Below are 19,117 nucleotides of genomic sequence, written 5' to 3'. Positions count from 1 at the left end.
AACAAGCGTCGAACGAGTCCCCCGTGATGAGCCAGTCGTCGAGGTAAGGGTAAACTGGAACTGATAGTCTGCGCAGGTGTGCTGCCGCCACTGCCAGGACTTTGGTAAACACTCTTGGCGCTGAGGCGATGCCGAAGGGGAGTACCTTGAACTGGTAGTGTTTGTCCTGAATCATAAATCTTAGGTATTTCCTGTGTGCTGGCAACATCGAAATATGAAAGTATGCATCTTTCATGTCCAATGTTGCCATGAAGTCCCCTTGTTTCAGCAATGGGATCACCTCCTGCAGTGTTACCATGCAAAACTTCTGGGGTTTTATGAACTTGTTCGCTGGGCGCAGGTCTAGAACAGGGTGCATGGTGAGATCCTTTTTGGGTACAAGGAAGTACACTGAATAGATACCCTTTTTTACCTGAAGAATCGGGACGGCTTCTACGACGTCCTTTCCCAGCAGCGCTTCCACCTCTTGGATCAGGATCTGCAGATGTTCTGGTGAAAGGCGTTGTGGACGCGGTGGTCTGAACTGTGCAGGTTGGGCGAATTCCACGCAGTAACCGTGGGCGACCGTCTTTAAGACCCACTGGTCTGAAGTTATCCCCTCCCATGCCTTGAGGAAAGATGGTAATCGCCCCCCGACCAGGGAGACATGGGAGGGGACCAGGACTTGGTGGTCATTTCTGACCGGAGGTTGAGGCACCTCTAGAATTGGAGCCTCTGCCTCTACCTTTGCCGCGCTTCTGACCCCTCGGGGGATAGTAGGTGGGGCTTCCGGAAGATTGATTTGTGTTGAAGATCCCTGTGCCGTAGTTATTCTGACCGGCACGGGTCTGTCCTCGAAAGGACCGCCGAGAATTATTGCCCCTCTGAGAAAAGGGCTTCTGTGAAATTTGGTGCAATGACTTAATAGTCTTGTGCTCCTTCTTGGCCGTCTCCAACGCTTCATCCACCGCTTTCCCGAAGAGGTTAGTCTCCTCTATGGGTTTGTTAATAAGGGAAGCCTGGGTCTCAGGCCTGAAGCCCGACGTGCGCAGCCACGCGTGTCATTTTAGGAGGGTACCCTGTGCAAGAGACCTACCCGCTGTTTCTGCAGTGTCTAGGGTAGTCTTCACCACATTCTGGTTGGCAAGTTTCCCCTCTGAAACGATGGCGAGGAGCTTGGCTCTGGCTGGCTCCGGAACCTCTTGGAGGCCTTCCCGGAGCAAATTCCATTGGGCGTCAACATAGCTTGCTAGTAACGTGGTGTTATTAGCAACCCGAACGGTATAAGCTGCAGCTGAGGTAACCCGTTTGCCTAAGGCATACAATTTTTTGGACTCCTTTGGAGGTGACTTTCCCGTGGCAAGGGGAACCCCTGCTCTCTTACGAGTGTTAGTCACTACCAGTGAGTCTGGAACGGCATGCCCTCTAATATAGAGAGGATGACCGGAATAATTTTTTGACCCTCGGGTTCACAGCCCCAGTCTGAGCGGGTGTGACCAAAGATGGAGCTATACGTCTCTTTACAGAGTTGAGGGGAGGAATAGACTGGCTTGCCGGGGGCTTTTCCTTTATAATGTCCTCTACAAAATCCTGCTCGGGCAGGGCCTCTAGCGTGGCAATTTTGAAAAATTCTGCCGCTTTTTTCAACATAGCGTTGAAAGCCATTTGGTCATCCAACGGGGAGGCTTGTCCAGCCGGGGTGGATGGGGCAGAGTCAAGGCACACAATATCAGAGTCCTGGTCCTGGTCCTGCTGTGATCACGGGTCGTGTGTATCTTGCTGGATTTCCTCCCAGTTGCCCATGTTATCTTGGTCTTCTCCATAATGGTCGAGAAAAGAGGACTCCTCTTCTTCCGTATAGATGTACCTATATGTGTCCATTTGGACGTCTTCCTGGACGTCTTCCTGATAGGTTACATGGGGCTGAACATCTTCTGTGAGGGTTAGGGTCTACCCGAGCCTTTTTCGGCAGAGGCTGCTCAGAATCTCTGAAATTTTTTCCAGCTGATCCATACATCCCTCAAATTTCTCTGTAGTCCATTTGGACGATCCAAACGGACCTGGGTGAGAAGAGACTACGTTCTCCACTCTAAGGCGTTCGGAAGATCTTCAGGGGTGCTAGAGAGGGGCTCATGGCTATCCTCGTGTTTCTGCGGATTGGCCCATAACCTTGGGCGGAACCGGTGTTAGGCCCACCGCCGCTGTGACACTATTGATACTTTTACGGATAGTAACCGAATCGTCGAGAGACAAAGCTTCCGATGATTGGTCGGCAGTGGAAATTCCCTCCGCGGCGCTAGAGGTGTCAGCAGATGGTTTCTCGGGTAGAGGCCTAGTTGTAGTTTTCGGGCCTGTAAGGGCCTTGGAAGTCGTCGAAGTTTCTTGTCCGGAAACCTTGACGCGTGTCGTTTGGGGGGTATCGCCCTTGTTATGTTTGTTATGCCCAGTCGTCATGCGCTGCTGCTGATGTGGGGAAGGCCTCGGATCTGAACGACCCGTGGGCACTGCCGAAATTTCCAGCGGGCCTGTTAGCGCTTTTGCCTTTTTCGCCGATGTCGTCGAGGACAGTGTGTGGGTTGTGTGCTCAGTGCGGTGCGATTGTACGCCCCTGTCGCCGGGTGTGGTCCCTGTAGCAAGACCAGAGTCAAGCCTGGAAGGGTCGGGGACGGGCGTGGCAGACCTAGAAGTGTCCACCTCAAGGTCTATAACATCCGCATTGGACGTTTGGTCATCCAAAGTACCCCCGTCACTTTCGGCTGGTGTCGCGGTAGGGGAGGGAGGCTCCATGCGTGACATGCCGTACGCGGCCCACCGCTTTAACTGTGGCTCACGAAGGGTTTTAGGCTTAAGGAGTTTACACGCCGACCACTGCCTTTCGTCGTGCTCTAGGGGGAAGACAAGCGTTACACGATGTGTGCTAGTCTTTCCAGGGATATCTGACCCTACACACAGGGCAGAATTTAAATGGAGTCCTTTCCATAGCAGAAGGGAAGGGTGACCAGACCAAAAAGGAAAGCAGTGGAAAAGAGGAAAGACACAATAACAATATGGCTACCCCGAGCCCACTCTCCCTACTGTACAGGCCGGCCAGAGGGCCCAACCACGTGGAAGTCCGAACGCCGGATCTTAGGCGTCGGAACCCACAGCCGTAGACGATTCCCCCGTAGTCTTCGTAGAAGATGTTGTTATAGGGCGAAGTGACTTAACGGGGAATAAAACCAAGAAATCGGTAAGATAAACAATGTCTCTTGTAAGAGCTCCGCTATAGGGCGACCAGTTATCTGGGCGGAAAAAAACAATCTGAGGGACCTCGGCGCGTGAGGGATTTTGGGTACGACACACGTCATGATAGGGATAGCGTTACAGACACGCCTATGCCGATGTCCCATTTCTGTCCCCGAAAGACAAGATGCAATACTCCGCGGTTACCACTGGATGTCGGACCATATGCACAGCATGTGATTCTAAGCAGATTAACAAGCATCAGAAATATTGATTAATAGGCTTTTTCCTGTCATCATTATAGAGGCTTTCAATCTCAACCGCCAATATATACTCATCAAACTCTGTGTGTATACGTACCGATTTAAAATTATGTGCTACCCCAATCAAAAGACCACCATAGGGTCTACCCCGTGCTCCCTTTTTAGGCAGTGATTGATGAATAAGCTACCCGTCCAAGAAAATGGGAAATATTAACCACGTTTCTTGTAGACAGATACATGTATGGCTTGTAATGTGTATACAACGAACCCGCTGGTGAGAGCAAATGAGTAAAACCCCTACAATTCCAAGATATAATTGACAATTCTCATCGTTTTAATACAAGTTCAGGTAAGGTTTCCGACAGCCATTTAAATACATTTTGAATTTCAGATAGCGGAATCTCCTTTCCCGTTGGCAAATTTGTTGTACAAGAGGAAGTTTTAGTCTCCAATTCATCATTTATGGGCCAATTCGGATCCTCTTGATCCAAGTCTACGTCCAATTCTATGTCCACAGCCAGTAAGTTCTCCTTAAAATTACGCATTTATTGGGCAGTCGCCAAAGATTTACAGTGGATTGCAGACACGTTGGGATTTTTTCCCTTTAATGGTTCCACAAACTCAAAATCGTCTGTATTCAATACTCTGAGTTGTGGTACTGCATGCAGCCTAATCAAAAATTCCGATCTCGTGAGCCATTTATATTTACTTTCTTGGTAGATGTTCTTAATGGGACAAACCCGATTGTTGAATGTATTGGATTCCTGAAGCTACTTTGGGCTAGCTATTGTCCCATTTGTGGGCAGCCCGATATGTGTGTTTCTCATTTGGCGTTGAACAATTACTGAGCACATCGTCCTGTGATTGCGGTGGATCCGAATCATGGTTTGCCTCCTCCTGAGGAGCAATCGCTCTGTTGTTAAGGAGCCAACTAGTGGGGATGCCCCCAACATTTGCCCTGCGTTTTTTGGCTCTAACTGCCCTTTTCTTTGCTTTTTTCGTTCTTTTATCTGGCAAGCCTATTTCTGGTGGTGATGAAACAGTCTCAGATGATTTTTTATTGATTCTCGTCCTTTTTGCAAGTCTCTTGTTTCTGTGAAAAGAATATAGCAGAATCATCAGTTTCTGTTTCTAGTACCATAGGATCTATGTTAGTCTCGGGGGCCTCAATATTCTTACTGCCTCCGACAGGTTATGTTCCGCTTCCTCAATGTTTATTGGGGTGGAGATATTCGTGGTGGCCAAGTTGTTGGTATTTTCGAAGATCTGACCACACATCTTCAACAGAATTTTTAAGGTGAAATGAAGTGCAGCCATCGAGGATTGTAATTCGGCTAATTCTGTTGGAGCTTGGTATATTTCAGATGATGTTTCTGTTTCAAATCCAATTATCGAAGATGGAATGTGAATCATCAAATTAGACGAGGCACATAGTCGAGTTGCAGTCACCTCCAGGTTAGGTATTTCCGCTTCAGGTTTTGTTTGCTGATTTTCTACATTTCTAGCCATCTGTTTAAACGGGGCTGTGGTCATCTGTCTCTGCATGCTAAAAATAAGTTCAAGCAGAGAGTTATTGTCAATATGTCCCAGATTGGTGAAGTCTAGAACAGTTTTAGACTATAGGTTCCCCTTCATCTAGCACTGTTGAGTTAACTTCCGGCAACACATTCACCAGAAAGAAATCTGTTATTGTCCCAGATTTTAGGGGTGTAGGCTTTTTTGGATTTCCTATTAAAATCTGCTGAACTATTGGCCCCCTTTTCTTGACTCTGGGTTTTATTCTTCTGGTTACGAAGGTTATATTTGGCGGTCTTCTTATTAGCTGGCATTCTAGGTTCAGAGTCAAGGACTTTTTTTGTCAGATTATTTATTCAATAACCACAGGTAGATGGAAAAGCTCAGGGAAATTACTCCTTTTCTTCGTCTCCTTTCGGTAGTGTAGGGATCAAAGGCACTCTGCCCATAGTCTCCCGTTCACATTATGTGTGGTAGCAAAAATATCCAAATACTCCACTGGGGTTATAACACCCCCTCTGGTACGTCAAGCTGCACCGAAATCTCAATAAACTTTAGAGTATTCTGGTCGCTTCCGACAGTCCAGGGGGAAAGGAATGATAACTAGAAACTGTAAGTGTATTACATTTACCTCAAACACCACATATTTATACCAAAAGGGGACTTATAGGGAGACTTGTAGAAGTTAGAGTAGTACTCATGACGGACAGGATCACTCAGGTCGTGTTGCATTTACCCGCTCTTATATTTAGTATGTTGCAATTATGAACACTAGGACACCTGCACATATAAAAATGCGGCGCCCTAATTTAGGAAGAACCAAGTAAATAGTTAAGTGCACAAGCACTGCGCATTACTCACAGTACCATATATTGCGCAGGCTTTTCAAAGGTTTTCAGTGACGGAGATGGGCCGAGATAGTGCCCTGCAGCGTTGAGGGCATCAAAGAGGGACACTCACTAGCTGCCACAGCTCTCTGCTCACTACTACTTACAGCTCCCGGTCCGGAGCCCGCGGCTTGCCACGGGCAACTACTGCTGGTCACCCTCGATTGGCAGCCTCTGAGGCTCCCACAGCTGCCTGCCTGTTCTCCGCACACCTTCCGACGCCAACCAACCCGCAAGGCAAAGGAGGTTAGAGGAAGGCACCCTACGGATCCTCAGGCCGTCTGGGAACACTGCCAAACCGTCAAGCTGTCATGCCTCACCAGCAGAGGAAAAGAGCTTCGAGCAGAATTTAGTTCTCCGCTGAATTAAAGGCTGGCCGCTTCCGACAACATAGGCCCTAGCTAGGTTTGTCCTTTATAAAGGCCACACATACATTAAACACACGTCTGCCTATCAAAGGGATGCTAATAAAAATGCTGTCCGGATCTTTCCCCTACCCTCAAAGCTTTCCCATGCCCTCACTTGGCACCAAACTTTCAGTCATCACTTCTGGAGAAGAACTCAAACTCCAGGTGTCAGTCCATTTATCTGGAAGTGAAAATACTTCCAAGCTTTACATTTTGGCAGCAGGCAATGTCCATAACAACAAAACGGAAGCCAACAGGCAGGGGAAAGAAAGACAGATAATCCTCCTAGGATCTGTTTTTCTGGTCGGAGATTAAAAAAAAGAAAGCAAGATCTCAGTCTGGCCAAAGGGAGTGGAGGGAGGCACTCTGAGAACAACAGAAAGGAAAAATGCAATCAGCATGTTTAAGGATACTTCTTAGGCTCCAGAACAGGAAGTCATATTTTGAACACTATGAAACCTATGGCAATTTTTCATCATTTTCAATTTTTCTAGGTTTTTGGGCTTTTTCAAAATGGGCTTAGTTGAAGCACTTACATAGCAACTGGTCTGTTGCTCTAACCTGACTGTGCAGATAGTATTATCATGTCTGGAACTGGAGTCATGCTGAGCTCAGAGCAGCAAATTTGATGGGCTGAGCTCAAAATAAGAACATACTGTACAGCAGGCGGCGCTGGGGGTGCAGATGAGCTTACAATGTGCCCATCTAGTAGACAAGGGGTCTGGATGGACAAGCTCAGAATGTGCCCATTCTGTAGACTAGGGGCGGTGAACTGGCTAAGCTCAGAAAGCTCATATCCTGGAGAGCCTGGGTTCTGGATGGATAGAGCTCACACTTTTCACATGCTCTGGAGGACTGCTCTGATGAATTGGAGTCTTTGTGATGGTATCATATTTGACTTCTTGTAACTGAGGGAGAAGCACAGTCTGTGTAAGACGTGGAAGGTCATGTTCAGATGTTCCTGGGCCTGTTCGGGTGAGCGTGCCCTGATTAACCAATCGTCCAGGTAAGGCTAGACATGAATCCCACCTCTCCTGAGACACGCTGCCACTACCATTTCCTCTGCAGGGCCGTCAACGTTGCCATGCCTCTGGTTGAATGAGCATGCAAGCCCTCAGGAGGGACCGTGACGGCCAAAGTATAGCATTCGGAAATAGCGAGGATGATCCACCTAGACAAGGTCTGTTTAGACAAAGCCTGGCCCAGTTTGTGCACGGTATACCCCTCAAACAGTTGGTCATCCACTCTCACCTTTGACATTCTGGAAATATAAAAGCTTAAAGCTCTCCTAGGGTCTAACCTATGAAGCCTTTCCTCTTCCTTACCAGGATGCGGAGGAGGATAGAAGGCAGGTGGCGCAATTTTCGGACTCAAATGAAAGTCCGAAACTACCTTAGGGAGAAAGGAGGGTCTGACTTAACACAACCCTGTCCTTGTGGAATACAGTAAAGGGTGGCTTGGAAGAAAGTGCCTGCAACCCGCTCACTCTGCATGCAGATGTCAAAGCAACCAATATAATAGTCTTAAAGTTTACCAACCTCAATGGACATGAGTGCAATGGTTCATATGGAGCACCCATCAGAAATTTTAAGACCAAGTTAAAGTCCCAAACCAGAACCTGAAGGCGGTGACACATTTGTGAGCCCTTTTAGAAATTGAGTAACCAAAGGAATCTTTAAAAAATAGCATTCCTCGGCTGAGTGCTTACAAATTAAGATTGCTGCTAGGTATCCTTTAATGGGGCCCACCTGAAGACCTTTGTGGGCTAAAGAAAGCAAAAAGGATAGAACATCCAGGGTTGAACACTGAAAAGGATGAACATTCTTTTCTCTGCACCGGTCGCAAGAACTTATTCCAATGGCAACGGTACAGAGACTGTCGCCGGCTGCCTGGCTGAAAACAACTCCTCCATTACGTCATCTGGAAGGTCCTAATCCTTGTATCTCGCCCTTTCAGAAACCACGCCTGAAGGCTGAGTGTCTTGACCTCTGGATGGAGAACCCGAACTTCCTCTTGCAAGAAGATCCTCTCTTAGTGAAATACGTATTGGAGGGCAGATGAACATGTCCAGAAGGCCCAGGTACCATGTCATCCTGGCCCAATCCGGGGCAATTAGGATCATGGTTTTCCTGAACTTTCTCAATCTCCCGATTACGTGAGGAATCACAGGGACTAAAGGAAAAGCATATAGTAGTGGAAATTCCAGGTCCACTACGAACGCGTCCCCTAGAGCTCCTCTTGGAGGAAATTCCCTACTTCCTGTTGACACTGGTTGCGAACAGATCCACTTGTGGGGTTCCCCAAAGTGTGAAGATCTCTTGAAGGACTTCCTGAGCTAGCTCCTACTCGTGGGACACTGCTCTGCCTGCTCAGAAAGTCCGCCACCATGTTCTGCTTTCCGGCTAGGTGAACTGCAGACAAAGCGATTCCTTCTTGCATTGCCCAGAACCAGAGCTGCATTGCCTATCCTATCCACACAGTGGTCGTGATCCTATGCCTCCCCTCTTGTTGAGGTATTACATGGCTACTGTGTTGTCCATCATTATCAGGACATTCTTTCCCTGTACAGAGGGCAGAAAGGCCTTCAACGCTAGTCCGATTGCCCTCAGCTCCAAAAGGTTAATGTGTAGTTTGGACTCTAATGGAGACCAACGACTGCTGATTGTCAGATCGTTGGTGTGGGCTCCCCAACCTGCGTCATTCACTACTGTTATCTCTGGCCATGGTTGCCAAAAAGATTCTCCCTTGAGAATGTTGTCCTTGCCAGCCCACCATAGAAGATCCTGAGCCACCCTGGCCGGAACTTGCAGAAGATCTGACATATTCCCCGAAAACTGGGACTATGTAGTCCTTAGGGCCCATTGAAGGGATCCCATAAGGCTGAGCAGATGTTTGGCATTCTGGAACTTTGTTACCATCTGCAGAATGTGATGAGCTTTGACCTCGGGATGCGAGGCTATTCCCAAGGAAGTATCCAGGACTGCTCTGATGAATTGGAGTCTTTGTGATGGTATCATATTTGACTTCTTGTAACTGAGGGAGAAGCACAGTCTGTGTAAGACGTGGCAGGTCATGTTCAGATGTTCCTGGGCCTGTTCGGGTGAGCGTGCCCTGATTAACCAATCGTCCAGGTAAGGCTAGACATGAATCCCACCTCTCCTGAGACACGCTGCCACTACCGCCATCAGCTTGGTGAAAACCCTTGGGGCGGAGGTCAACCCGAATGGCAGAACTCAAAACTGATAGTGAGAACTGCAAATCGCGAACCTCAGGTACTTTGTGCTTAAGATGGACCGGCACTTGAAATTAAGCATCCTGAAGGTCCAATGATAACAAACAGTCCTGGAGTTGGAGAGCCTGAAGGATCTTTGAAAGGGTTACCATCTTGAACTTGTCCTTCCTGAAGAACTTCAAGTTTCTCAAGTCCAAGATGGGCCTCACTCCTATGTCCTTCTTTGGGATGAGGAAGTATGGGGAATACCAACCCTTGTTCCTCTCCGCTACAGGTACATGTTCTATTGCACCTTTCTCAAGCAGGGTTAAAATGTCCTGCAACAGGAGCGGATCTGGAATCTTGACGGAGTTGTATCCCGGTGGATGGTCTTGAGGCCTTTTTTGAAAAGGAAGGCAGTAACCTTGAGCCACTGTTTCCAGTGCCCAAGCTTCTGAAGTAAGGCCCCCGCCATTTGCAGAGAGATCCTGCCTCCCACCCGGGTCTTGTGGGTCAAGGCCTCAGAGTGGCTTTGCGGCAGCTGCAGCAGCGGCTGAGGGGACAGATTCAGCTGCTGGGGCTGATCTATCACCCTTTCCTCGTCCACCACAAGGGAACCTTTTTTGTCCTCATTGACTAGCTTGTCCTCTTCCCCTTCCAAAAGAGGAATAAAAACGAAAAGGATGACCCCTCCAGGAAGATGAACCCGAGTAGGAGTGTTGCTGAGGTTGACGGATGGAGGCGCTAAGTGAGTTAGCCGCCGCCTTATTGGTCTGCAGCTTCTCCAAACTTTCATCCGCTTTGCTGCCGAACAACCTCAAGCCGTCAAAAGGCATATTGAGAAGTCTAGCCTGCACATCCGGTGCAAAGCCCGACTTTCTCAGCCATGCAAACCTGCGTAGCACTGTGCTAGACACCATGGACCTGCTGATGTGTCAGCAGTGTCCAGTCATGATTGAAGGCATTCCCCCATTTATTTATTTATATTTATTTATTTTAATTCTTGTTTCGCACCACATGCCCGTGGGCCTCAGGGCACACAAAAACAAAGACAAGACAAACAACAAGAAAAGCCAGCAGGAAAACAGAGAGGTCATTGGATAATTACTCTACTTTAAAAGGGTGAGTCTTTATGGATCTCTTGAAAAGGGGATCATTTTGAACCCGTCGTATTCCAGCCGGCAAGGCATTCCAGAGGAGGGGGCCCTGAACGTCAAGAGTGGTGCCACCAAATTTAGTCGTCTTAAATCTGGGGGGACCAAGAACTGTAGCAGTGGAAGACCGAAGGTTTCTTCCATTGGTCTTGATATTAATGCGTTCAGACAAATAGGTGGGACTACTGAAGGACAAGCACTTAATGTGTTGTCGTTAACACTGTGGTATGCAGTTTTTTTACAGGAAGCCAATGTAGCTTCTTTCTGAAAGTGGAAATATGGGTGTGCCGAGATTGATTAAAGATGGTATGCACAGTATTATTCTGAGCCACCTGTAAAGATTGAATGTTGGCGGCAGTGGTGCCGGAAAATAGGCTGTTACAAAAGGCTAGTCTGGAGTTTATCAACTCCGTAGACAAAAGTGCACAGTTTTCAGCTGTTCTAAATGGGCGAATGTAATTGATTCGCTTATTAATCAATCCACAGCTAGCCCTAATGTTAGAGACATGAGGCTTTATGGATAACTCATCATCTAGAACAACTCCTAAAGTTTTTATTTTCCTTTGGACAGTAATAACATTGTCCACAATTGGGAAATTGGCATAGTCTGTATCTAATTTGTTCCGGGTGTTCTTGGAGGATACTATCATGAGCTCTGTTTTGTTGTTATTCAGAGCTAGAGAGTTAAAGGCCATCTAGTCCTGGATGGCTTTGTAGATGTTATTGATGGTTTCAACATTGTTCTTGTACAGGCCGCTTAGCTGGATGACAACCCGAGTGTCGTCTGTGTAGTTTGTATACTAAACTCCAAGCTCGTTAAGAAGATCAAGAAGAGGTTGAATGTACAAATAAAAAAGCAGCGGCGACAGACAGACAGGAGCCTTGTGGGACACCACAGGTTTGAGAGATAGGAGTGGAGTGATAACTGCCCACACAAACCCTTACCATACGAGGGCCCAAGAAGGAGGCTATCCATTTAGATGCTAGCATGGAGCAATTTGCGACCTCTCCGAGACTTGTCACTAGTAAGCTGTGATCAACTAGATTGAAGGCTGCAGAGAGGTCAAGTAGCATCAGCAGTGCGGCTTAGTTTTTAACCGCTATGCTCGCTAGGGTGGACTTTAGGTCGAGCATGGCCGTCTCTGTTCCATGACGAGCCCTATAACCGGACATTGAGTACCAAGAATATTGTGTTCTTCAACATGAGCCTGAAGTTGCATGTATGCTAGTGTGTCCAATATCTTCAATATGAAGGGCACATTAGTTATTGGCCTATAATTGTCTTTATTGGTGGGATCTAGATTTTCTTTTTTCAGCAAGGGGGTTATCCAGGCAGATTTGAGCGCATCCGGTACCACACTTTCATCAAAAGATATCAGCTTGGTGATCCAAGGGACCAGTAGGTCTGTTGATTCCTTGAAAATGTTAGTGGGGCAATCATCTCCAGGGCAGGAGGTAGCTTTAAGATCCTGTATTACTTTAAGCACCTCCTTTTCTGAATAGTGAGAGAAGGAGAATTGGGGTATTCTACATTGGATGTTATTGAGGTGTGTTATATTTTTTATGGGTAGCGGTGATGCCACGTAGTTAAGGGCTTTATTAATTTTTTCCTTATGGGAATCGGTTTTTGATAAGAATGCACCATGGATGTCTAGGCACCATTTTGAGTCTTTTGTTACATTATTAGATAGTGGCGGCTGGTCCTGAAATTCAGCTAAAATCTTAAACAGCTCACCAACATTTGATTGGGCGTTTGGAATTCTTTTGTTGTAGTGTGTGGCTTTGGCATTGATAAGTTTTTTGGATTCTATCGTGGATTTTTTGTAGACAGCTAGTGTATTATCATTGGGGTTCCTTCCCCAGGTTCTTTCTAAAGACCTTTTAGTTTGTCTAGCAGTACAATGTCTTCTAAGAACCAGGTGTTTTTAAAGGCTTCAGACTTGATTCATTTCATCTTAATAGGAGCAAGTTCATTCACAACTTGTATGATGACGAGTCAGATAATGTATTAAGGCAGAAGAATCAGCAAAGTTGGAGATGGGTTGTATCTTAGATGATAACAACGATGAAAACTTAGAAGCTGTTATATTTTTCAAATTGCAATATGTTTTCGCAGGCACGGATAAGTATTGCGTTTGGGTGGAGGATTAGGTAGGGACATTTTTGCCTGAATAAGAGAGTGATCAGACCATATACATGGTGTGAACATAGCCTCCTATCCATCTTCCACAATCGCAAGGAAGCTGTCTCGTTCCTCGCCCTCAGGGATGTGGTCAGCCGCTGCACTAATACAATCCCAAAAGGTGTGTGTGAATCTTGCAAGGGTGCAGGTCACATTTGTTGACTTTAAAGCCATACTGCTCAAAGAAAGAATCTTGCGAGACCAGGCATCAATTCTCTTATCGTCCCTATCTGGGGGAATATACGGGTATGCAGATTGTCTAGTGGATGTAGCTGCCTGGACTACTAAGCTCTCAGGTGTAGGATGCTTAGTTAAACAGTCAGGGTCAGAAGAAGGTGGTCTGTATTTCCTAGCGAAATTTATGTTCACCGCTGATCCAGATTCTGCAGTTTCCCATGCGGCCATAACCTTCCTCTGAAGTGCTGTGTGAAAAGGAAGAACAGAATCCTTTTGAGGACCTTGACTGAGAATGTCCGTCATGTCATCCTGTCCGTGGGTGGGTGAATTTCTGTTCCACCTCACAAACTCCACCACCCTATTAATAATATTTCTATATGCCGAGTCTGCATGATCAGCAGGGTCAGGTTTGTTGAATTCCAACTCAGGTGACGTGTCTATACCACTAGCTGTTTGTTGACAGTCATAGAGGTCAGACATTTTGGATTGAGGGTCAATTAGTTCTTCAGGAACATCCCTTAATTCCATATTTTACTCCAAAAGGGGAAATCTCTTCAGAGGATTGTTCCTGATAAATAGAGGCCATAGATTAAAAAAAGTATTTTCTTGGCAAAGGGTGAAACATTTTACCCATGGTTTGTGAAGGCACTGACCTTGGTTTCGCCAAAGACGTCGATATTGATGCCGGAATCAATGTTGTCCCCAACAAAGGGGTCAATGGTGTTGATATTGTCGACACTGTCTTTGATAGAGCTTTAGATGTAAGCAGCGTCGAGGAAGGTGTCGACGCTACCTTCGACACTGGTGGCGAGTAAGTCTTGGACAGAGGCGTCGAGGAGATCTTCGACACAGACTTCGATGACGGCTTGGCACCCGACGCCATTTTGTCAGGTGTTGCCTTCGGTTTATGCACCGATAGGCCTGTCTTGCTCTTTTTATGAGGTGTCGGAGAGGTTTCTTTCGACAACACCCTCAATGATTTTTCGCTGGATTTAGAGCGTCTAGTCTCCGGCCTTCCACTGTCATCTTTAGAATGAGCCGGGGCATGGTCTTCACACGATTTCTTTGAGGGGGCTGGGCCGCATTCTCGAAGATTCGCATCATCGAGGCTCTAAACACCTCCCATTTTCTAGGGGAATCATGTTTTGAAGGACAGGTGATAACACCAGTATCAGAAGATGACGAAGAAGAGGAAGAGGGAGATCGGTGACGTCTCTTCTTCAAAGATTTTCTTGACCGACTCCTCGACCTAGATTTCTTCGATTTATGTCGGGACTTTTCCCTAGACTCCGTGGAGCGAATAGGCCTACGAAGATTCCTCCCCCACCGCCAATTTACCTCTTCGTTCCTTGAGAGCTTTATTCGCCATAGCTTGACAGGAACCGCATTCATCAACTCGATGGTCCGGACCCAAACACCAGAGGCAAACTTGATGGGGGACATTTTCTTCCTGCAACTCGGGAACTTTTTAAAGCCAGTTTTAGGGGTAGAAGGATTAGACGAGGAAGACATCTCGAAAGACTGAAGCGCCGTTTCCATACACACGAAGCAAAAACCTTTGGAAAAACAAAAATGAAGGCAATGGGCGCGGCTCGAGCCATTAATACTGCAGATGACGTTGACACTCTACGGTAGCCCTCGAGGGACATCGACGCCACGACATCGAGCACAACGTCCTCTGGTGTGGAATTTTTTTTTCTGAAGCAGCAAAGCTGATAATACGAATATCTAAGATGAGGAATACGTGGGAGGACACAATCCATTTGAATGTGCACTTCCTACAGAGCTCTGGTTTGGATGGGCAGAGTTCAGAATCTACACATCCTGGACTGCAGGAAATCTGGATAGGTGGTGCTTAGAATATGCACATCCCATAGAGCAGAGGGTCGGGATGGTGCCGTTCACAATCTACCCACGCTGTAGAGCAGGAACGGTGAATGAACTGAGTCCAGAAGGCGCGTATCCTGGAGAGCAGAGGGTCTGGACGGGTTCAGCTCAAAGCGATCCTGCTGCTCTATGGAGAGTAATTCATCCTGTGCCTATTTCACCCTTCCCAGTTTTGCTCACAGGATTATCCCCCCCCCACTCCCGCCCTTTGCCCCGGGGGCATTCAGGCCAGATGATGGATTTATTAAACCTTGGTTTCATGTTTTGTCTTTAATGTCCTACGATGGGAATGTGCAAATTACTATTTTGACCACAACTGGTGCAGATTAAGAATTGCAAGAAATGCATCGGAATTGTGGTGATTGCATGAGAGAGGGGGAGAAACAAAACCGCAGCTTCTGCATCCTGGTATGTGGGTGAAATAAGTCATACTGCACTGAACCCAAAGAGCACAGCACCCCTCACACCTGTACAGCCTCTCAATGCAGTCAGGAACTCGCTCATGATCCCGTTACGGGCCGAGCAGCCTTTCCCATGTATGCGTTTTCAAAGGTCAATTTCCTTATCTGTTCCAAAGTCACATGAGAGGAGCCATCTGGAAGGTTCGGGGGACAGGATGTCCACAATCGCTGTAATGAGGTGTGCTAGGGAGAATTCTCAAAAATTTGCCAATTCCCTTCACCTTAGAAACCCCCAGCAACTTTGCTGGATTTTGAGGACTTGATTTTTTTTTACATGGAGAGAGTGTGACCCTTTTTCCCACTCTCTCGTGTATTTTGATATGTGTTTTACCTCTGTGTTTTCTTTGGTTATGGAGTCTAACCAACTCCATAGGCATCATCTTCTTCAATTGTGTCACACAGCACCCTCAGTGCAGTGACACAGGGAAGCCTTTCAGGCTTTCCCAAGGTTTGGCTACCTCCTCTGGTATAAACTACTGTTTCCCAGAGTATGTAAAGTGAAATTGACTTTACTAGTCTTTTAGATTCCTAGACCCAGCACGCCCTATCTTACAATAGAGTGCGGGAGGGGTTAACTAGTATCCCCTGTGTCTAGATACTCATGTAACAGTAAAAAGTTACCCTTTCCTCTCATAATGGCTGGTGGCAGTGGTTTTACAACGAACTACCATGATTTTTCTCGACTGCAAACTATTCGTAGCTCCAGTAACGGTAAATCGCGGGAGCCATGTTTTTCAAGATGGCGTCTGAGCCTCCTTTTGTTTTAACAGATCCCGGTCTTCTTTTTTCACCATTTCTTTGTAGAAAGGTCCTTCTGAGTTTTTCTCTGCGTGCCAAACCAGGTTTGGTCTCTTTGTTCATTCGACTTCGGCGGGCTTCAGGAGTGACTGGGGTGGGCAGGAAGTAAGGGAGGTGCCCGAGAACTCCCTGTGCTTAGTTTCCTAGGAGATCCAAATGCACTCTGTGGTGATTGGCTGGCTGACTGTCCGGCAAGGACAGCCACCCTGCTGGGTGAGTGACAGCTAGGCTGGGATGAATGGGAGAGAACTGAATAAAAGGCGAATCTCTTGGCTTGGAAGGCAGAGTCGACCACTGGACGAAGGAACCGAAGAAGAGCTTGAAGAGGACGGCTGCTGCAACTCCTGGACCGTTGGTTTGCCCGTTGAAGCCCTGCTGCAGGTCCGAATCGCCAAGTTCGCATCGACAGAGAAGCCCTGCCAAGGACGACTTCTCCCTTTGAGTTGGTGGGACCAATCAACTCCAAAGTAAGCCACCTGGATACCCATCTCGGAGCTGGTTGAGTTTCCTCAGAGTTTCTGCAGGAAACCGTAGGACCAGGGAGAGGGACACCAGCTTGTATGGGTTACTTACAGCCACCGAAATTGAAGTTTGTCAGTTGCAAGCTTTTTGACCAGTTCAAGTGCAGGAGTCCCTCGACGCCCTCCCTCTGGTCCCCACGACTGAGGCTCAGGAATAGCGAGATCTGCAGGAACTGCCAGGAACAGACGTCATCAGCTGCCTCTTTTTCTTCATTGTAAGGTACTGTGAAACAAGACTGAGGTACTTACCTCTCGCGGTGAAAGTGCTTGAAACTTTTGCAACTCGCAGGCCTAATCAGCTTGTGACCCAACATGTGATTCTTCTTTTTACAAACTACTTCCAAGAACGTGTGCAGAGACTTTTCCGTTTAACTACCAGAACCGCTTTATCCTATCCAAGACTTTAGCCCATTGACTTTTGCCTAGCCTATTGAATTGAACTGATTCTTCTGGTGAACTCCCAAGTATTTGCACTGTCTAAGAACAACTGTAACCTTTCATGTTCTAATAATGTTTGCCTTTTACTCCTCTTGAAAAGTGTTCTGAAATAGTATTAAAGTATATTTGTGTATTTTATATAGTTGCCTGTTTCTAATGAATGTTTTATAACTGACAGATGAATACATTAATAAGTATTTATCAAAGAAACCTTGAGTGTAAGAGTTTGAAGATCTGTGATTATAGACCTCTCTGTAACATCATTACTGCTCACATTACCCTCTTGAGATAAGCCTGGATGCTCAGCCCCGCTACCAAAACTGTGTAGTACAGACTTATACGAAAGGTTGGTTTGCTTACACCTGTAGTCATAGTTGTGTGTAGTGTCCAAGAGGGTACTGCATTCAAACTTTGCCTAACAAGGTGGTATACGGGAGAGCTTCCAAGGGAAAGGGCAGACCTTGACATTGGCACAGCATTAATATATAAATCTAGAATATTTTAAATACCTTTTTATGAATCTCTGAAATCAATTGTACAAGGTTACTTACTGTTTCCCAGAAACAAGCAGCCCTATACACAGACATCCCACAGTGATACAAGGTCATAACAGTGTCAAAGGAGCATTGAGCAAATGCTACATAAGCAACTGTCCAACCCACGACAACCAAAACAAAATGCCAAGATCTCCAAGAAACAAATAGAGATCCCACAATGTCTAACCAAGGACACACAAAAAATACTTCTCTAATCCAGTGAAAAGAGAGACCACCAACAAAGCAACCCAGGACATGCAACAAATCAGCAGTCCTCGTATCATGGTGAGCAGAGAGTTCACACTGTCGAACCCAAGAGATACAACAAACTGGCAGAGCCAGTACCATGATGAGATAATATGGCTGACATTCAAAACGAAGGACATGTAACAAGCAAGAAACATCTGGAACAAGGTCAAAAGAAAATCACCCATTGACCAGCCCAAGGCAAACCGGGTGCTTCTGTAACATGGCGACGGGAGATCAGCAACGCTCCAACTCAAGATATGCACACAGCAGGAGCCGGAATAACTCAAAACATAGCCTATGTGCATAGAAATTGGGAAAATGAACGTAGAAACAATTTTGGTGATTGTATAGTATGGAGTATAGCAACAGGTTTTGCCCCATTCACGTTATTAAAAAGCAAACCTTTCTTTTTAGTATGGCTGCTGTGTAACAAAAAGAAATGCAGTAAACACCGTTATTTTATGTAACACATTTTAGTTCAGTTTTGCCCTGCTTAGTGGACATTTTTAGATAATGATTGGGTCAAAACCTCTTTGCTCCGTTCCGTATCACATAATCAGCAAAATGGCTGCTCAATGCCTTCCGTCCATTATTATAACCAGTGCAAATGTTCGCTAATTAGGCTGCAGAAGTTCTAACACAATGGTGAGAAGAGGTAGTCAAGTGAACATGACCAGTAATGTCTGCATTATGGAGCAGACTCAACTTCTTGCCAAGATGTTACTGGTGCTCTCAGGGTCTTTGTTAACTCACCAGGCTCTGGGTCTCTGGTCCCTCCTCCCACTTCCTCTTCACGATGAGCAGCAGAACTGGAAGCAGAGTTCTCATCTTTCCTCAAAGAAATCACAAAGAGCAAGTTAGCAAGTCCTCCGTGCGCCAAATTGTAACAATTGTGCATTTTTAGAAATCATCAACTTCAAAAAGTGATTAAACATTTGATGTATTTACATAATTATCCAGAACATGGTTTCTTAATTCATAATAACCACAAAAGAGCAGATCCAAAAATAAACGCCTCACTGTCCTCAGAAGTGCTTTCTCTACACCCTTCCTATTGAATAACACACAGTGTTTCCCCCAATGTGGGGTACAGTGTGTGTGCGCGCGACAGCCACTGCTACCCAATTTTGCATGGATTTCTCCTTTGTCTGGGGCAAGATTGTAGTCTATGTTTGGATGTAAAGAATTCACTCCATAGACATCCTCATTTACTGAGGCTCACCCGATTCA

General features: G+C 46.4%; 1 protein-coding gene across 1 annotated transcript in view; it reads right to left on the bottom strand.

Annotated features, from left to right (window-relative positions):
• Positions 1 to 19,117, bottom strand: part of LOC138489482 (zinc finger protein 154-like) — a 355,232-nt gene that overhangs the window by 148,772 nt on the left and 187,343 nt on the right. The window contains exon 6 of the mRNA XM_069617219.1: positions 18,641 to 18,715. Coding sequence (XP_069473320.1) covers positions 18,641 to 18,715 — 75 coding nt within the window. The remainder of the gene's footprint in view (positions 1 to 18,640; positions 18,716 to 19,117) is intronic.

This window comes from Ambystoma mexicanum, chromosome 9 (genome assembly GCF_040938575.1).
Source record: "Ambystoma mexicanum isolate Mex_15411 chromosome 9, UKY_AmexF1_1, whole genome shotgun sequence".
NCBI lineage: Eukaryota > Metazoa > Chordata > Amphibia > Caudata > Ambystomatidae > Ambystoma > Ambystoma mexicanum.
Note: the sequence above shows the minus strand (reverse complement) of the source record. Positions and strands in the feature narration are given on the sequence as shown.